Source organism: Melitaea cinxia, chromosome 2, assembly GCF_905220565.1.
Source record: "Melitaea cinxia chromosome 2, ilMelCinx1.1, whole genome shotgun sequence".
Taxonomy (NCBI): domain Eukaryota; kingdom Metazoa; phylum Arthropoda; class Insecta; order Lepidoptera; family Nymphalidae; genus Melitaea; species Melitaea cinxia.
The window spans coordinates 7859561-7876376 of record NC_059395.1 but is presented as its reverse complement, the minus strand read 5'-3'; the positions used below and the strand labels follow the sequence as shown (position 1 = coordinate 7876376).

At 37.7% G+C, this 16816-nt stretch overlaps 1 protein-coding gene across 1 annotated transcript in view; it reads right to left on the bottom strand.

Moving 5' to 3' along the window:
• Positions 1-16816, bottom strand: part of LOC123659194 (inter-alpha-trypsin inhibitor heavy chain H4-like) — a 36607-nt gene that overhangs the window by 6726 nt on the left and 13065 nt on the right. The window contains exons 8-15 of the mRNA XM_045594449.1: positions 7488-7688; positions 5738-5894; positions 5130-5246; positions 4411-4548; positions 3813-3979; positions 1179-1322; positions 763-942; positions 326-413 (exon numbers count right to left, since the gene is read on the bottom strand). Of these exons, the coding sequence (XP_045450405.1) occupies positions 326-413; positions 763-942; positions 1179-1322; positions 3813-3979; positions 4411-4548; positions 5130-5246; positions 5738-5894; positions 7488-7688 (1192 nt within the window). The remainder of the gene's footprint in view (positions 1-325; positions 414-762; positions 943-1178; positions 1323-3812; positions 3980-4410; positions 4549-5129; positions 5247-5737; positions 5895-7487; positions 7689-16816) is intronic.

The window sequence follows — 16816 nt, the reverse complement described above, 5'->3', positions numbered from 1 at the left end:
TCCTCATCACTGAGGGCACGAGGAATAAGAATGATCAGAGAAGTTAACGGGCCAGTCAGAGTAAATTTAAGATAAATGTAATACTTAAATGTTTATTTTTCGTTTTCGGTACGCCAAAGCCAGGCCTGCGGTCGCCAACCGGCCTACCCTGCGTGGTGACTATGGGCAAAACACATGAGTTCAAGCCATTTTTGGCACGAACTTGTGAAAGCCTATGTTCAGCAGAGGACTGTGATAGGCTGAAGTGTGTTTATTTTTCACATGATCGATTATTATTTACTATTATTTACTCATGATCGATTATTATTTTATATTATTTACTCACGGGGTTTATCAGCAGATTCTGCATCAACAGCGTTTGTCGCATTAGGCTTTACCACCACTAGCGATGTTAGCGGCGTCACGAATGAATACTACATAATAAAAATATAAATAAGAATTTAGTATATAACTTAAAGTATTCAAAGTATTTGGAAATGGTATGCTTTTTCCACGTTTCTGATCGTTAACTTTTTAAAATAATATTAACATTAATTTTTGTATACAATCACTCGTATCTCTTTGTATTTAGGATGAAGATTTTTTTAATGTTACCCAATTATAAACGCGATCAGAACAGGACGGAGGTTCTTACCCATTAACGTAAAAAATTACTGACCATATTTTGATGTAATTTTATAATAACTACTAAACTATAATTTTAAAAGATATTTGACATTTGACTTGTATAAGGTTACCTCAGTTAAATCAAAGAAGCTTCACCTTAAGAGCGATAGCGAGGGCTCGTTTCTCGGGGCTTTTCTCATCTTTGCTGTCAGTCTGGTCAAGCGCTTCCCTTTCGTCCAGGAGCTGCTTGATGGTGAGATACGCCCAAAGTCTCTCCAGTGGAAGATATCCGTTCTTCTCCTTCACTGCCACTTTGTTCTTTATCTCGAACCGTTTCTGTTCGTCAACAATGAAAGGTTAATTTGTTTATTCTTCACTTTCTTACGACTAACGATAAATCGAATGCTTGTCATATTTATCATGTAAACACTTATAATTTAGAGTAGTATGAGACGGATTTATGAATATTACAACTTTAGTATTCAAGTAAACCATGCTTAAAGGGTGGTGTGTGATCAAAAGATTAGATTATAGTGTGTCCAGTGAAATAAGAATAAAGAGGAGTTAGCTACCCGGCCGTGGTTGTCGTCGGCGCAGAACGCGGTCACTTGGGGCTCGAGCTCGCTGGTGGCAGGGGCCAGCTCGCCCGCTACCACCACCTCCGAACCGGCGAACGTCGTCGTGAACGAGTGCTTCGTTACTGAACCCGGCTTCACCTGGGAGTAATTAAATCGTGAGCAACTCGACTACGACATCGCAGTATTATTCTGCTCAAAATCTGGAGCAGCTCATCTTGGGAAATACTCTACCTTACAGAAAATCACAACCAAATAACACTACTCTTAAGTAGTTTTGTGTTCCTGTGGTGAGTAAGGTGGTAAGGTGGTCAGGGGTAGGGCCGGCAACGCGTTTGCGATGCTTCTGGTGTTGCACGCATCTATAGGCTATAGTAACCGCTTACCATCAGGTTGGCCGTACGCTTATTTGTCGATGAAAGGTAATAAAAAAAAAGAAAAGGTGCAATATTGTTTATCTTAATTTACTATGTGTAGAGCAATATATTATAACTTACACATAGTAAAACGTACATTTGAAGGAATTACGTCGACAAATACTCATAATGTCAATTTTTCCTATGCCGACCTAATCGTGTATAAAAAGCGGCCAAGTGCGAGTTGGACTGGCCCATGAAGCGTAAGAGCCCGTAGCAACAAGTAACACAATATAAAAGTTCTTGTAGTTCGTTGTAACCTTGATTGATCTTTTAATACGAGTAATACTGTATTTTCTTAAAATTAAGTTATTGATAAGTAAACATTATAATTAGGTACATTAAAGAAAACTACTTACTAGATCTCGTTCAAACCAATTTTCGATGGATGTTACTTTTTTTTGATTTTATCATTCTCATATTTTGTAAGTTACAGGGGGGGGACACACATTTTATCACTTTGGAAGTGTCTCTCGCGCAGACAGTTTAGAAAAAAATGATACCACATATCATTTTTGAAGACCTATATCTATAGATACCTCACACGTGAGGGTTTGATGAAAAAAATTTTTGAGTTTCAGTTCTATATGTGGAAGTCAGTATGGGGAACCCCAAAAATGTATTGTTTTTTATTACTTTTTTCGTATGAAAATTTTAATGCGGTTCACAGAATACATCTACTTACCAAGTTTCAACAGAACAGTTCTTACAGTTTCGGAAAAAAGTGGCTGTGACATACGGACGGACAGACAGACAGACATGACAAATCCATAAGGGTTCCGCTTGCCATTTGGCTACGGAACTCTAAAAATTGATTGAGTTCACTTCCTATCCAAGATAGTATGTCTTCAAATTGTAACTTTTTCGTTTTGGATTAAGATTTTTGTTCAATACGTCCAAACGTCCAAGAATCGCTTGAACGATAGCTTGATTTTTATAGTCAAAAAACTACAATTGTATTTGTTTAGTGATGCGTTCGATTTATATTAAAATACTAGCTGAGCCCCGCGGTTTCACCCGCGTAAATTTGAGAAAAAATTGCACTAAAATATTATAGTCTATAGACTTTTTCAGGAAATGAATTAAATACTCAACACAAAAAAAATTATTTCAATTGGGCTAATTTTTTTTTAATTTTTGATATTTTTTTTTTAAGTTTTTTTGTATTATTAAGCCTTCCGTGGGCCTTAAGAAACATACAATCGGTCATACATCGGTCGAACCATTCTCGAGTTATACGCTTAGCAACATTCATTTTTATTTATATATAATAATAATATATCTTCTTCTTCGTGACACTCTTGACAGAGCGGTCGTGGTCATCATGTAGCGACTTCTGTAGGGGCAGTTGTGATGCTCTTCACGATTGTTCGCCTCTTCTCTCTGTTGGTTGACATCCTGGTGCACTTATCCAAGGGACCACTCACAGCCGACCTAATTTGGTCAGTCCATCGCATGGATGATCTTCCTCGCCCCCTGTTGCCCTCCACCCTGCCCTGCACAACAAGGCGTTCGATGGAATCACTCTCGCGACGGGAAACGTGTCCAAAAACTTTATAATGCGACCCTGTACTATCGCCGAAAAGAGTTCTTTAAGACCGAGTTCTTGGAGAATAGAGACGTTGGTGCGAAATTCGGTTGGCGATAATCTTAACATTTGCCTCCAGCACCACATCTCCAGAGCATCTATTTTCTTTTTCTTGATTTGTCGCACTGTCCACGTCTCCGCAGCGTATAAAAATATTAGAAAAACAAGGGTCCGAACGAGCCGGATCTTCGTAGCTTTGGTTACGTTTCGGCTCCTCCATACCCTCCTTAGCCTATCCATCTAGTTATCGCCATACGACGCTTCACCTTTTCTACGCAGCCTCCTTCATTCAAAATTAGAGCTCCAAGATATATGTAAGAATACACGAACTCACAATTCGCAATCTGGGTGACTTCGGGCGAATTATTATTAGCCTGGTCTACAATCATTATCTTAGTTTTACAGCGGTTAATCTTTAATCCGAATTCTAGGCTCACACGCTCCATTTTGAGAAGTAACTCTTCCATATTTTATGACAAGCACTAGACGCGAACAAGGTTATATGTAGCCAGCAATAGCTACACCATCAGTCCAATAATAATATATTTCATAGATAAAAATAGATAATACATTACATCCTTCCGATTTACGTAATTTAACAAAAGTTAAATGAACCTAATCACTGACCTGGTCGGGTGGATAGGCGAAGTTGACGTGCGCCAGCAGCGGCGACGACACCTGCAGGTAGAAGTTGCGCAGCTGCAGCGCCGCGTCGGCCGCCTCGTAGATCTGCCTCATGAAGCCTTCGTTACGCAGAGATAGCTTGCGTAGCAAGTTCCTGTCCGCGTCTTGGCCTAGAAGTTGGAAAATATATGTGGTATTAGTTTGCGAGACGTACTTGATTACGTTAAGGTACATTATTTAAACCTTTAAAACTCAAGTTTAATTACTTTACTGATTGATCTTGTAGGTACGTTTAGTACAAAATTAGTAGTTTTGTCGAATGAACGGTGGTCGAATATTTGTATTTTATAACATCATAATTTTGACATGTCACAATCGAACTCTCTGAGATGGCACTGCTCAACTACATTTTAAAAGCTGTTCTGATCCGTAATAATGATGATATTTTTTAGGCAAATAATAACTTAATAGTATCGCGTAATAGCTGTTAGGTACTAAGGGATTAGAACCAGATGTTTTTTTAATAAATAATGAAATTATCATTGTGTAGTAGCTGTTGGGTGCTAAGGATGATCAAGATGAAATGTTTAAGAATAAATACCGAAAGCAAGAGAGTAAATTGCAGCCTTCTTGTCGCCGGAGTTTTTCTCGGTGATGTAAGACAGTATACGTGAAGGGTTAGTTTCACCGACAGTCGCGTCACCGTCCGTCAAGAAGATTATAATCGGTTGCACATCATCTGGAAAAAATATTAGACTTAAAAAACATGTAATGATAAGTGGCATTTAAGTCGAATAATATATTTTGGTTGTTTCTAATAGTTACAAGGTTTTAATAAAGCCTTGCTAGCAACGAAATATTAAAGTTTTCAGAGAAATAAAGGAAATAGCTAGCAATAATAAAGGAAGTACCTAATTGTAAATAATACAGAGCCGAGACGTGGACACTGACGAAGGGACTGGTCCACAAGTTCAAAGTTGCTCAACGTGCAATGGAACAGGCTATGCTTGAGGTTTCTCCTAAAGATAGGATTAGAAATGAGACTATCCGCGAGAGTACGAAAGTAACCGACATAGCCCATAGAATTAGCAAGTTGAAGTGGCAGTGGGCTAGTCATCTTTGTCGCAGGACCGATGTCCGTTGGACCGACGATCTATGTAAGATTGCTGGTGTGGGCTGGATGAGGATTGTAGAAAACCGGGATGTCTGCCGCGAACATGGGGAGGCCTATGTCCAGCAGTGGATAGCAATAGGCTGAACTGACGGACTAATTGTAGATATCATATATGTTACTGTGAGAATCACTGTATAGTTTCATACCTCCTACTGTGTCTTCATTGGTCGTGGTCGTGGTGTTGTCTGCAACTGTTTTATTTTTTGCGTATGCCTTGTTGATGACATCTACGGCTACGTCGAGTGCATCGTAAATGTTTGTTCCTGTTGAAATTTATAAGTCTTTTATTACGTTAAAGTTGAAACACCTGTAATCACAAGGAGTTATGTACTTACTTATATTTGTTTATAATAATTAGAGTTACATATTTAGAGAATTCAATAATATTTAGTTTGTTTTCCAATGTTTACGCTAATTTTACTCATTACTATGAAACAACTTTTTCGAATTTTATCGCGGTTTATTAAGTTTTTTAGATGCCCGATGTTTCGGACACTTTACAGCGACCATGTTCACGGGAGGACTGAATTATTATTATAAGTTTATAAGAAATTTAATTATTTATTTAGGAGGACTGAAATATTTAGTTTACTTATTTCGGATGAAAAGGTGATTACAATTATTTCGGAAAAAATTAAGGCATTGCTTGCAGGTATCTGCTTGGTATTGTTATTCCCAGCTTTTATTACCACTATCACTTTTTAACTACTTTGGGTGATCTTTTACTTATCCTGTATGAATTATAAGTTATTACCTCCGTTCGCGGAGAGCCGGGATACGATGACTTTCGCTTTTTCAATGTTGTCGCTCGAGGCACGCGCGGGCGGCACGAGCGCGGCGGGCCCGTCCGACTCTTGCCACGAGTAGTGCGGTCGCACGGGCTCCTTCAGCGCCTCTGACAGCTTGTGCACCTGCGCAAACAATGCGACACGCTCAATACTTATTACTAGGACTCGATTTTGCGCACCTGCGCTCTCGATAACGGCTGTGGTAAATTAAATACGAATATTTTATATCTCCCATGGGGCGTTTCTCGCTTCAGCCTATCGCAGTCCACTGCTGGACGTAGGCATATTTAAGTTTGCGCCAAGCTAATCGGTTCTCCGTAGTACTCATCCAGCCCCACTGGCGTTCTCACGTAGATCATCGGTCTAGTGGGTCCCACACTGTGTTTGGCAACACGTGGTCTCCACTCCAGGACACATCTGCTCCAACGGCTGTGACAGAGGTGACCAACCCACTGCCACCACACCTTGCTTATTCTACAGGCCGGTTATCAGTTACTTTTGTTCTCTGGCGGATAGTCTTATTTCAGATCTTGCCTTTGAGAGAAACGCCAAGTACAGCCTGTTCCATTGCACGTTGAGTAGCTTTGAACCTTTGGACTAGTCCTTTCGTCAGTGTCCACCTCTCGACACCTATGTTAAAACAGGCAGGAAGCATTGCTCGAACACTTTGTCTTCTAGCATTGCGGAATGTTTGAAGTAAAGGCTTGGCAAAGGCTATCAAACGCCACCCAGGCCCACCGAATCCTCTTATCGGCTTCCTTCTCGAAGTCATTTCAGCCTAGTTGAATTGTTTGAACTAGTTAGACATTATCTGGACAATTTGGCATGGGTGCCATCGACCGATACCGGTCTCGATATGAATGACTTGTATGTTAAGCATAACTTTCATTTTATCCAAGTTTATACAAAGATCTGACTCATTTAGGCCACCCAGAATTTGGCCGCCGTCATCGCCGCGTCGTACATACATCTTAGTACCTCGGTATATCTCTATCTAGGTCTCGACCGAGTCAAAGGTTTTCTCGTAGTTTACAAATGCCATACACAACGGCTGATTATACTCTTCAGTCTTTTTTACACTCTGCCAAACAGTATGGATGTGGTCTACGGTACTGAAGCCATTAGAATGAGACAAGAGAGAATTATCGCATATTTTGAAGAACAGAACAATCACTCTCTTGGACCACGTCGCTGGAGTGGCACCCTGATTAATAACGGCATTTAAGAGCCAAACCAAGGCCTTTAGGACAAGTTGTCCAACGGTCTTGAGGAGCTTAGTCATATCCCCGTCATCACCCAGGGACCTTCCATTTTTAAGCTACTTGAGCGCCGCACTAATCTCGTCTACTTCGATATCCGGGATGTTTGATTAAGCTCTGATCTTTCTCCTCTATGGAGAAAGAGACCTATGCCCAGCAGCGGGAGTGTTATAAGTTGAATCGTAAATTATTGTTAAATTTTAGCCTGCGTAACTGCGTATTGTTAAATTTTACTCTCCATAATGTAATCATATAAATAAAATAGCAGGATTTTTACACACATTAATTATAAAATTGGTATACGTCGGTATTGTAATTGTGGCACATAATAGTTAATCTTTAACATTAGATTCATAAAATTATAGTCGTAGTTTAGTACAATAGGATTGATAAATTAATAATGAATTGTTTATATAGCATATAAAATATATGGACACAGTAATAGTTCGTCAGTGACCTTGACATTGCTGCTGAACTCGACGATGCTGAAGAAGTCGGAGGGGTGCAGGTCAGCGAGGATGGCGCGCATGGCATCACGCAACTGCTCGATCTTGCGGCCGCTCATCGAGCTCGAAGTGTCGAGCACGAACACCACCAGCTTGCTCAGTGGCTTCAAGTCCTTGGGCGCGAAGAAGTGCACGAAGTAGCCGTCGTTAACCTGATTTCAAATCGTTTAATTAGTTTTGCTTTACGAATTGAAAATATATTTTTAGGAGTCTGAATTAAGGTACATAATAATTACGTTTGCTCGCAAACGAAATAAAAAATTACCCGTTACATCGACAAGTATTACAACGTACTGTTATACGGCTTTCTATTTGAGCCTTTTTAAAAAAAGAATAAAAGGAAATATGAACTTGATTTAGAAAAAGGGTCACTTTATTATTTTGAAACAGTGGAAATAGAAAAGGCAAGTGGTCTGACCCGATGTTGACTGGAGACTGAGCCCTGAAGACTCGAGATTAATAAGCTTCAATTCAAAGTGCTTACGAGGCACCAGTGTAAGGGTTATTACATACATAACACGTATATAACAGCCCCCCGGTTAAGAGGGAAACTTACGGAAAATGTAAGTTTCCGGTAGTAATTATTCAGTACGTAAACGCGGAATAGTTGAAACTGGTCTAAGTTCAATATCAGGATTATCGTTATCTGTAATATTCTCTGTTATAGGATTAACCACGAGCTTTTTAGAACACTTGCCCCTTTTACAAAAATAGCTTAAAACTAAGGAGATACATAAAATTAAAGATAATATACTAATAATAGGAAAACTTACATGATTATTAAAGTTGCTAGGTTTTTCAGCAATTTTCAAGTTATTGATTATTTCATCGGATACAATTTTAAAAGTTTTTAAATTATCTAGGCTAACACTTTTAATTTTAGGAGTTGGTATATCAATATTTATTTTCTTAAGCCGATTAAAACTACAACAACTATCATTAATTATATTAAAGTCTGAGGATATAGAGGGAACATTAATTTTTGGATATGTTTTTGCAACTAATTTTAGATTCTTAAAGAAGGCTGTACATTGAGAAGGGATATTAAGGATACCTGTACCGGATATTACAAATTCAAAGATATTGTGATCACATTCTATAGATAGTTTTGAGGGTTTTGTTTGGACAAATACCCATTTATTATTGTTTAATCTGTGCCAAATATCTACATCTCCAAAGATAAAATTATAAGGGCAATTTTCAGGAATTGATGACAAGGCTTGGGTGATAATTTCTACTTCACAGGAGGGATTATTAAGTACAGCGTAGACATCTGTGATTTCACAAAGGTAAGTTTCGGTAAGTATCTTTTTACAAGTATGTAGATTACTAAGGTAAGTATATGATAATCTATCTATACTAAGAGCCAGGAACTGTTCTGAAGGAAGAATCATAGCAAACGAGTTCAACTTGTCGCTGTCGTGTGGGGTTGGTAAAGGTATGTTTTTATATACATTAAATTGCTGTAGGTCTACTAAAGGAAGCTTAACTATAAACATTATTCTATTATTTAGGTAATAACATGTTAAATCGGCTATATTAATAAAAGTATGTATATTGCTTATATCTAAACTTACAGGAAAATCTCTATACTTAGGAATTAACTTAAGATTATTAACAATATCATTATACAATTGATTCGGTGTCAGAATTGATGGGTGTAGAATATTGCTTTTTACAAATAAAATGGAATTTAGTAAATCTTCGACTCTAAAGGACAACGTAAATAAACTTGATTGTAATGCATTTAGAATACCATTAAACATATTTTCTACAGTAACAGTATTAAATTTATGGGTTACATTAATGATTGACATTTTTAATTGGTCAACGACGTCATTTAACTTTGCTTGGTTCAGGTTAATTTCATGCAAAGAGTTATTAACATTACTGATCGCGGATTGAGAAACTGTAATTATCTTTGTTAATGAATCGGTAATCTTTTTGTCATTGCTATACAGAGCTTGAATAGCTTTATCGTAATTTTCAGCATCATCTTCATTTAATGTGCCAAATATGTGTTTAAAGACTACACCTATACCGGAAAACCATGCGGATCTTTTTGTTATACTATTAGAAATTATATGAGAAATTGACATAAAATCGCGTTGAATGTCGTTGTAAAGAGCTTCTAAAGGTTGTAACATATTATGACATCGTGGTATACTTATTTCGTCATTTTCCCTGCAGTAAAATCTAATTGTGTTAAACACTTCATGAATATTGTCAAGATGGTGTTGAATTGGGATTATTTCTGAAGGAATAACAATGTGGAATTGGTCATTAATGATTCTTAATGTGCCCACAGGATCAAATAAAATACCTGGGCTTCTGTCGATGTTTGTTATATACTTATTTTGAGCTTCTGCAAAGGCGATATTGTTACAAGTTGTAGAGATTCTGAAAAATAGTGAAACAGAAAATGATATTGTATGTTTTGTAAACTTATGACTAATAAGGATAAAAGAGAAAATATAAACTAATTACAATTTAACTACTAATTTTGATTTAATTAACTGCTAATTTTAATTTAATCTACGTCATGTGCAGGTTTTATTTCATCATAATGATGTTTGACATGACGTCGGTTAATTAGGAGGGAAAGAGTGTTGTTGCCGTGGATTTTGACAATTTTATAAGGACCTTTCCAAAGTGGTGAAAGGGCTTTACGTAGTCTCACGTGGTTTTTTAAATAAACGTAATCGCCTACTTTGTATTGGATTGGGCGAGAGTGTTTATCATAATAAGTTTTTGATCTTTCTTTGGAAGCGTTAATGTTCTGAAGCGCCTTTTCACGAGATACTTTTAAACGATGGTGTAGCATTTTTGTATATTCGGGGTATGTAACGTCGGGACGAGAATCGAATATTGAATCTGGAATAAATGGTTTATGACCGAAGAGAAGTTCGTAAGGAGTGAATTTAGTAGTTGTGTGGACACTGCTGTTATATGTCAACATTGCGGTATATACATATTTATGCCAATTAGTTTGGTTTTCATTTACGTAAGATTTAAGATATTCTTTTAGGGTCGAGTGACTCCTTTCTAGAGCACCTTGGGTCTGCGGGTGATAAGGTGAGGACCATATTTGCTTAATTTTTAGGAATTCGCAAGTGCGCTTAAACAGTTCGGCGGTGAAATTAGTTCCTTGATCGGTCAGAATAGTTTTTGGAATTCCAAATAGGGAAATGAAGTGAACTAAACATTCGCAGGTCTCTTCAGCCGTGGCGTTAGTGATAGGGTATGCTGTAGAAAATTTTGTCAAATCGTCCTGGAGGGTTAGTATAAATTTAAGTTTTGTTAGCCCAGCCTCAGGTAAAGGACCAACTAAGTCAAGGCTTATTCTTTCAAAAGGACGTGTAGAGGTTGTTGTTATCTGCATTGGAGCTTGATTTATCTTCCGCAAGGCTTTATTTGATTGACATAGCTTACAACTTTTCACATAATTCTCAATGTCTGCACGCATATTTTTCCAATAGTAACGTTCTTTAATTCTGTTGTACATTCTGTTGGAGCCTAAATGCCCAGCGATTGGGATATCGTGATTTTCTTTCAAGATTTTTACGATCTCGGTTGGAACTGGATATATAATGGTATTGTGATGTATATTTACTGTAATATTCGTATGATTGAATAGGTACATTAACATACCGTATATTTTTACAAAAGAATGTTGCTCAAATGAGTTTTTAAAATCAGATATAGCTATTTCATTAATATCACCGGTCAAAACAATATCATCTCTAGTGGACTTAAGTGCTTTAAATATGTCTGGATACGTGCAGTCATCGAAATAGTAGACTTTAGTAAAAAGAAGATAAAATATTTTTCCTTTAATTTCTATTTTCTTAAACGAATGAAGTTCTCTTTCGGAGTTAAGTATGTCAGAGGAGTCTTCCACTGTAGAAAGGATATCTTGTAGATAAGGGTTTGAGTCGTCAAAGTCTATTGATGTTGGGACTAGAATAACTTTGGAATTGCTTTTGAGAAGGCTTTCGTTATGTTCATTTATTATCGTGTTAAATGTTTCGTCTTTATTCGAAAATGCTTTTAGGAATGCGTTATAGTCATCGTTGAGAATAAGTGGGGATTTAGGATTCGCTTCGTCTGTAGATTGTGATTGGTTAGGTGACTTTTCTTGGATTGCTGGTTTAGATGAAGAAGGCATAGGATGTTGTAAATTTAATGAGGGTAAGTTATTTTCATTTTCTAAGTCGTGAATATTAGAAAATAGATCGTCATCGTCAAGGAGGTCTATGGGAGGTAAGTTGCTGTTCTCTCCATCAGAGTTAGTAGGGAGTTCAATATTTAAGTCTTCTAAAGTGAGGGGACTGAACGGGAGAGAGGGGTTAACATCCATTGAGGATCTTGGATCAGCATCGTTAGGAGTTGGAATTTCGTTTTGGCCTGATGTATTTTCGGGATTAGACTTTTCAATGAGAGGATGGACCGGGAATCGGGATAAAGCGTCGGCGTTGCTGTTAATTTTACCTTTTTTATATTCGATGTTGTAGTCAAATTCCTCCAGTTTTAACCGCCATCTGACTAATTTAGAGCTGGGGTCTTTGCAATTAAATAGCCACTTTAAGGGCCTGTGGTCGGTTAAGATGTTAAATTTATTGCCGTACAAATATGGCCTAAACGTTTTAGTGCCCCAGATGATTGCTAAGCACTCTTTCTCAGTGACACTATAATTGCATTCGGCTTTGTTGAGTGTTCTCGATGCATAAGCAATGGGACGGTCTTTTCCTATTGGGCCCTGTGATAAAATAGCTGAAATAGCGTGATTTGAGGCATCGCATGTAAGGTTGAATGGTTGAGTGAAGTCTGGATAAGCTAAAATGGGAGCGGTGGTAAGACAATTTTTTAATTTTTCAAAAGCTAATTGTTGTTCATTTTGCCAGATAAATTCGATGTCTTTTCGTAGTAAATTTGTAAGCGGTTTAGCAATTTTTGATAGGTTTGGGATGAAACGGCGATAATACGAAACTAATCCCATAAAAGATCGAATATCATTTCGGCATTTGGGTCTGGGAAAATTTTGGACTGCTTTGGTCTTTTCGGGATTTGGTTTTACACCCTCGTCAGTAATGATATGGCCTAGATAAGATACTTCCTTCCGGAAAAATTCGCATTTTTCCGGCTGGAGTTTAAGGTTAAAGTGACGGAGTCTATCGAAAACGTTAGTGAGGGCTTTAGTGTGAGTTTCAAGATCAAAAGAATAGATGACTATGTCGTCTAAATACACAAAGCATTGAATACCCGACAGTCCGGATAAAGCGGTGTTCATTAATCTTTGAAAAGTAGAGGGGGCGTTTTTAAGCCCGAACGGCATTCGAGTAAATTCGAAGTGTCCTTGAGGAACGGTGAAGGCAGTTTTTGGAGCGTCGGCTTCAGCTAGTTTTATTTGATGAAAGCCGGATGATAGATCTAAGGTACTAAAATATTTGCACTTACCCAACTGGTCTAGAATTTCGGAAATATTGGGAATCGGGTAAGAGTCACCAATTGTAATATCATTTAAACGACGGTAGTCGATAACTACACGCCATTTACGTTGACCAGAGGCATCCATTTTTTTTGGAACTATCCAAATTGGAGACGACCATGGTGATGTTGATGGTTTGATGATTCCGTCATTAAGCATTTTATTAATCTGGGATTCGACTTCTGGTTTGTGTACAGCAGGAAATCGGTATGATTTTGTGTTGATGGGTATCGAGGAAGTGGTAGGAATTTCGTGTGTTATAGCGTTAGTACATGTTAGTTTATCATCAGGAAGGTGAAAAATGTCAGAGAAATTGGCACAGAGATCGAACAGACAATCTCGTTCTTCATTATTAAGGTGTGATATTCTTAGGAGATCTAGTACTTTGTCAGTTCGATTAGTTGCGTTGATTTCGGTGTTATCCGAATGGGACGTGTGAAATATTTGGTGAGTGTTTTGTGTTTCCATAGGTGTGAGTTTTAATTTTAAATCTGAGTTAAGAGTAATGGGGGATTCAGAGATATTTACAACAGAAATATTGATTCTTGAATTAGGTTTAACTTTCACAATGGAATTAGCGATAAGGATAGATTCAACAGGGTTTTGGTCTAGTACAAGTCCTTCTTTTATTTCTGGATTGGACACAGAACATTCTATGATGGTTTCAGTACGGGGTAGAACTACATAAATCGGTTCGGTAAATTTTAGATTAATCTCAACTGTTCCTATTGTAAGTATTTCATTTTTGTAATCGATTTTGGATTTATTTTTAGATAAAAGGTCATTTCCCACGATACCATCGTAAGGAAAATCTATATCGGGAATAATATGGAAATCGTGACTCAGTGAGTTAAATTGTATTGGTATACGACCTAATGATTTCATAGGATTGTTTATCGAATTTATTCCAGTGAAAGTGACAATGTCCTTCTCTACTACAGGTGAATTTTCTACCGACGATTTTTTTATAAGGCTTATGGATGCGCCACTGTCGACGAGTAGCATTAATGGTTTAGTGGATATGGATGTTTGGACTTCGATATAAGGTAAAGATTTTCTTAGTACATTTGATGAAATATTATGAATTTTTATATCATTATTTGTCTTACAATTAGATTTTATAGAATTTCTAGGCTGGGTAGACGCAGAGGATGTATTAAGAGTTTTGAGAGAAGTATGATCTTTGGATATGGTAGATGCAAGTGATTTAGTATTTATAGGATTTCTTACAGGATTTGGCTTGGAATGGTGTATAGATACAGAGGATACAGTGGGACACAATCTGTCGGTTTGGGGCTGGTTACCCTGTCGGTTAGATTGGTCGGATACAGTGGAACACAATCTGTCAGTTTGGGGCTGGTTACCCTGTCGGTTAGATTGGTTGGATACAGTGGAATACAATCTGTCAGTTTGGGGCTGGTTACCCTGTCGGTTAGATTGGTCAGATACAGTGGATACAGCGGATACAGCGGATACAGTGGATACAGCGGATACAGTAGATACAGTGGATGCAGTGGATACAGCGGATACAGTAGATACAGTGGATGCAGTGGATACAGCGGATACAGTGGATACAGTGGTGTCGTTTGGATTTAGAAGCAATGGTCGGAACTTCGGGCTCGGGAGACACCGTCGAGAGCCCTTCAGTCGTTTAAAGATGCGTCTCCTTCATCAACGCCATAGTCTTCGGGTGAGGAGATCGCGTGAATCGGTTGGTTTCGAAAAGGAGCCGAAGGAACCGATGGTAAGTTGGGTTGATGATTATTGTTTTTGAATCTGGAATTATTATATTCACGTTTTCGGCACGATTCAATTGAGTGGCCCGGAGATTTGCAATATCGACATACTATTGGATTAACAGCCCTGGGTGGAAATGTTGTCATATTGTTATTATTATACGACCTACTTTGTGTAACATGCGTTTTAAATTGAGGTTGACGGAAGCGATGATGATTAGAGTTACTGCTGGGAAAATTCGTGTTCTTCCCTAAAGAAGCTAGATATATTTTCTCTTCGGATACGGCAAAGTTAATTGCGTCGTTTAGTGTATCGGGATCGCGACACCTGACCACCGTAGACAGTCGCGGATTAAGGCCAATGACAAAAGTATGTAGAGCTAGGTCCTGCATTGCAGCGACGCGGCCAGCCAGTTCGCCTTTTCTTCGTGTTGGTATTGATATGTTTATTTCGGTTAGTAATTTAGATAGACAGGTTTCAACTTTAAGAGCAAACTGGTTGACTGTTTCGCCATTTAGCTGACGACATCCTTGAAGATCGGAGAGCAGTGCAGCATAGTGCTTTTTATTGCCGAATTGCGCCTTTAAGAAGTCCTCTAACTGTTGCCAACTATCGAACTCTTTAATAGAGCATGCTATTTCCGCACGCCCTTCTAATTGACTTATAATGTATTTTAATAAAATGTCCTGCTGGTTCGGTGATGACAATTTAATTGCATTGCTGCAGTTATTTAAAAATGAGTTTAGTTTTTCGCGGTTACCATCAAATCTATTTATAAACTTAATTAAAATATTTATGTCGACTTCTTGCATTAAACTTTGTTCGTCTTTAGGCATTATGACTTATGAAATCGGATACGTGTTAGTCAAAACAAAGAGATAAGAATGTCTCGACGTTAATACGGAGATAGCAAGCTTGCACTGGTCTCTGATTACAATGTGGGAGTTAATTATAATATTATTAAAATTATTTATTTTAGCACGTCACTTTTAATATATTTTATATATTGTTCACTTTATGCACTGAAGTAAATTGTTCAAAGACTTACAGGATCACGGCGAATATGTTGTAGACCATCTTCAGATGTGGTATGTATGATAGTCTCGATCGGAAGTAGCAGGTAGTGATGTAGCAGGAACCAGGAGGTATATTTTCTTCTAGCAGGATACAGAGTTCTTATGGTGAGCTTACACAAAAGTTGGTTTTGTTATATAGAGCTCACGTAACAAGGTTGATTTGCGATATAGAATTCACGACACAGGGTTCTTTATGACTTTAAGTTCACGACACAGGGTTTAGTTCTTGATATACAGAGAGAAAGTTCACAATATTCACTTCACTATATAGATACTTTGAGACGTACCGGGGATCCTATATTTTCTGATCCCTTTACGCTGCCACCAATGTTATACGGCTTTCTATTTGAGCCTTTTTAAAAAAAGAATAAAAGGAAATATGAACTTGATTTAGAAAAAGGGTCACTTTATTATTTTGAAACAGTGGAAATAGAAAAGGCAAGTGGTCTGACCCGATGTTGACTGGAGACTGAGCCCTGAAGACTCGAGATTAATAAGCTTCAATTCAAAGTGCTTACGAGGCACCAGTGTAAGGGTTATTACATACATAACACGTATATAACAGTACGCAGAAAAAATCGACAAGTAAATACACGTTACCAAAGATTACTCAAAAATTTGCCCACAAATCTCGATCAAATTACCACAAGACAAGTATCAGCTTCCGAATAAAACAAGAATCATCAAAATCTCGAAAAGTAATTGTCAGATTTCGATTAAAATTAAATGGAAATACATGACAAGCAACACTTTTCGATTAAAAAAAAAAGATCATCGATATCGGTGTACCGCTTTCCAGTAAAAACTTTTGTGATAACATACATAAAATAATTGTGTTTGCTCAGAAACGAAAAAAACGCAATTACATCGATAGTACAACGTAAGTTGACAAAAAATAAATAAATTAACAAACGCACTAGTCGTCACTACAATTTTCGAGGGTTTCCATCGATTTCTCTGGGATTACATCATCAGATTC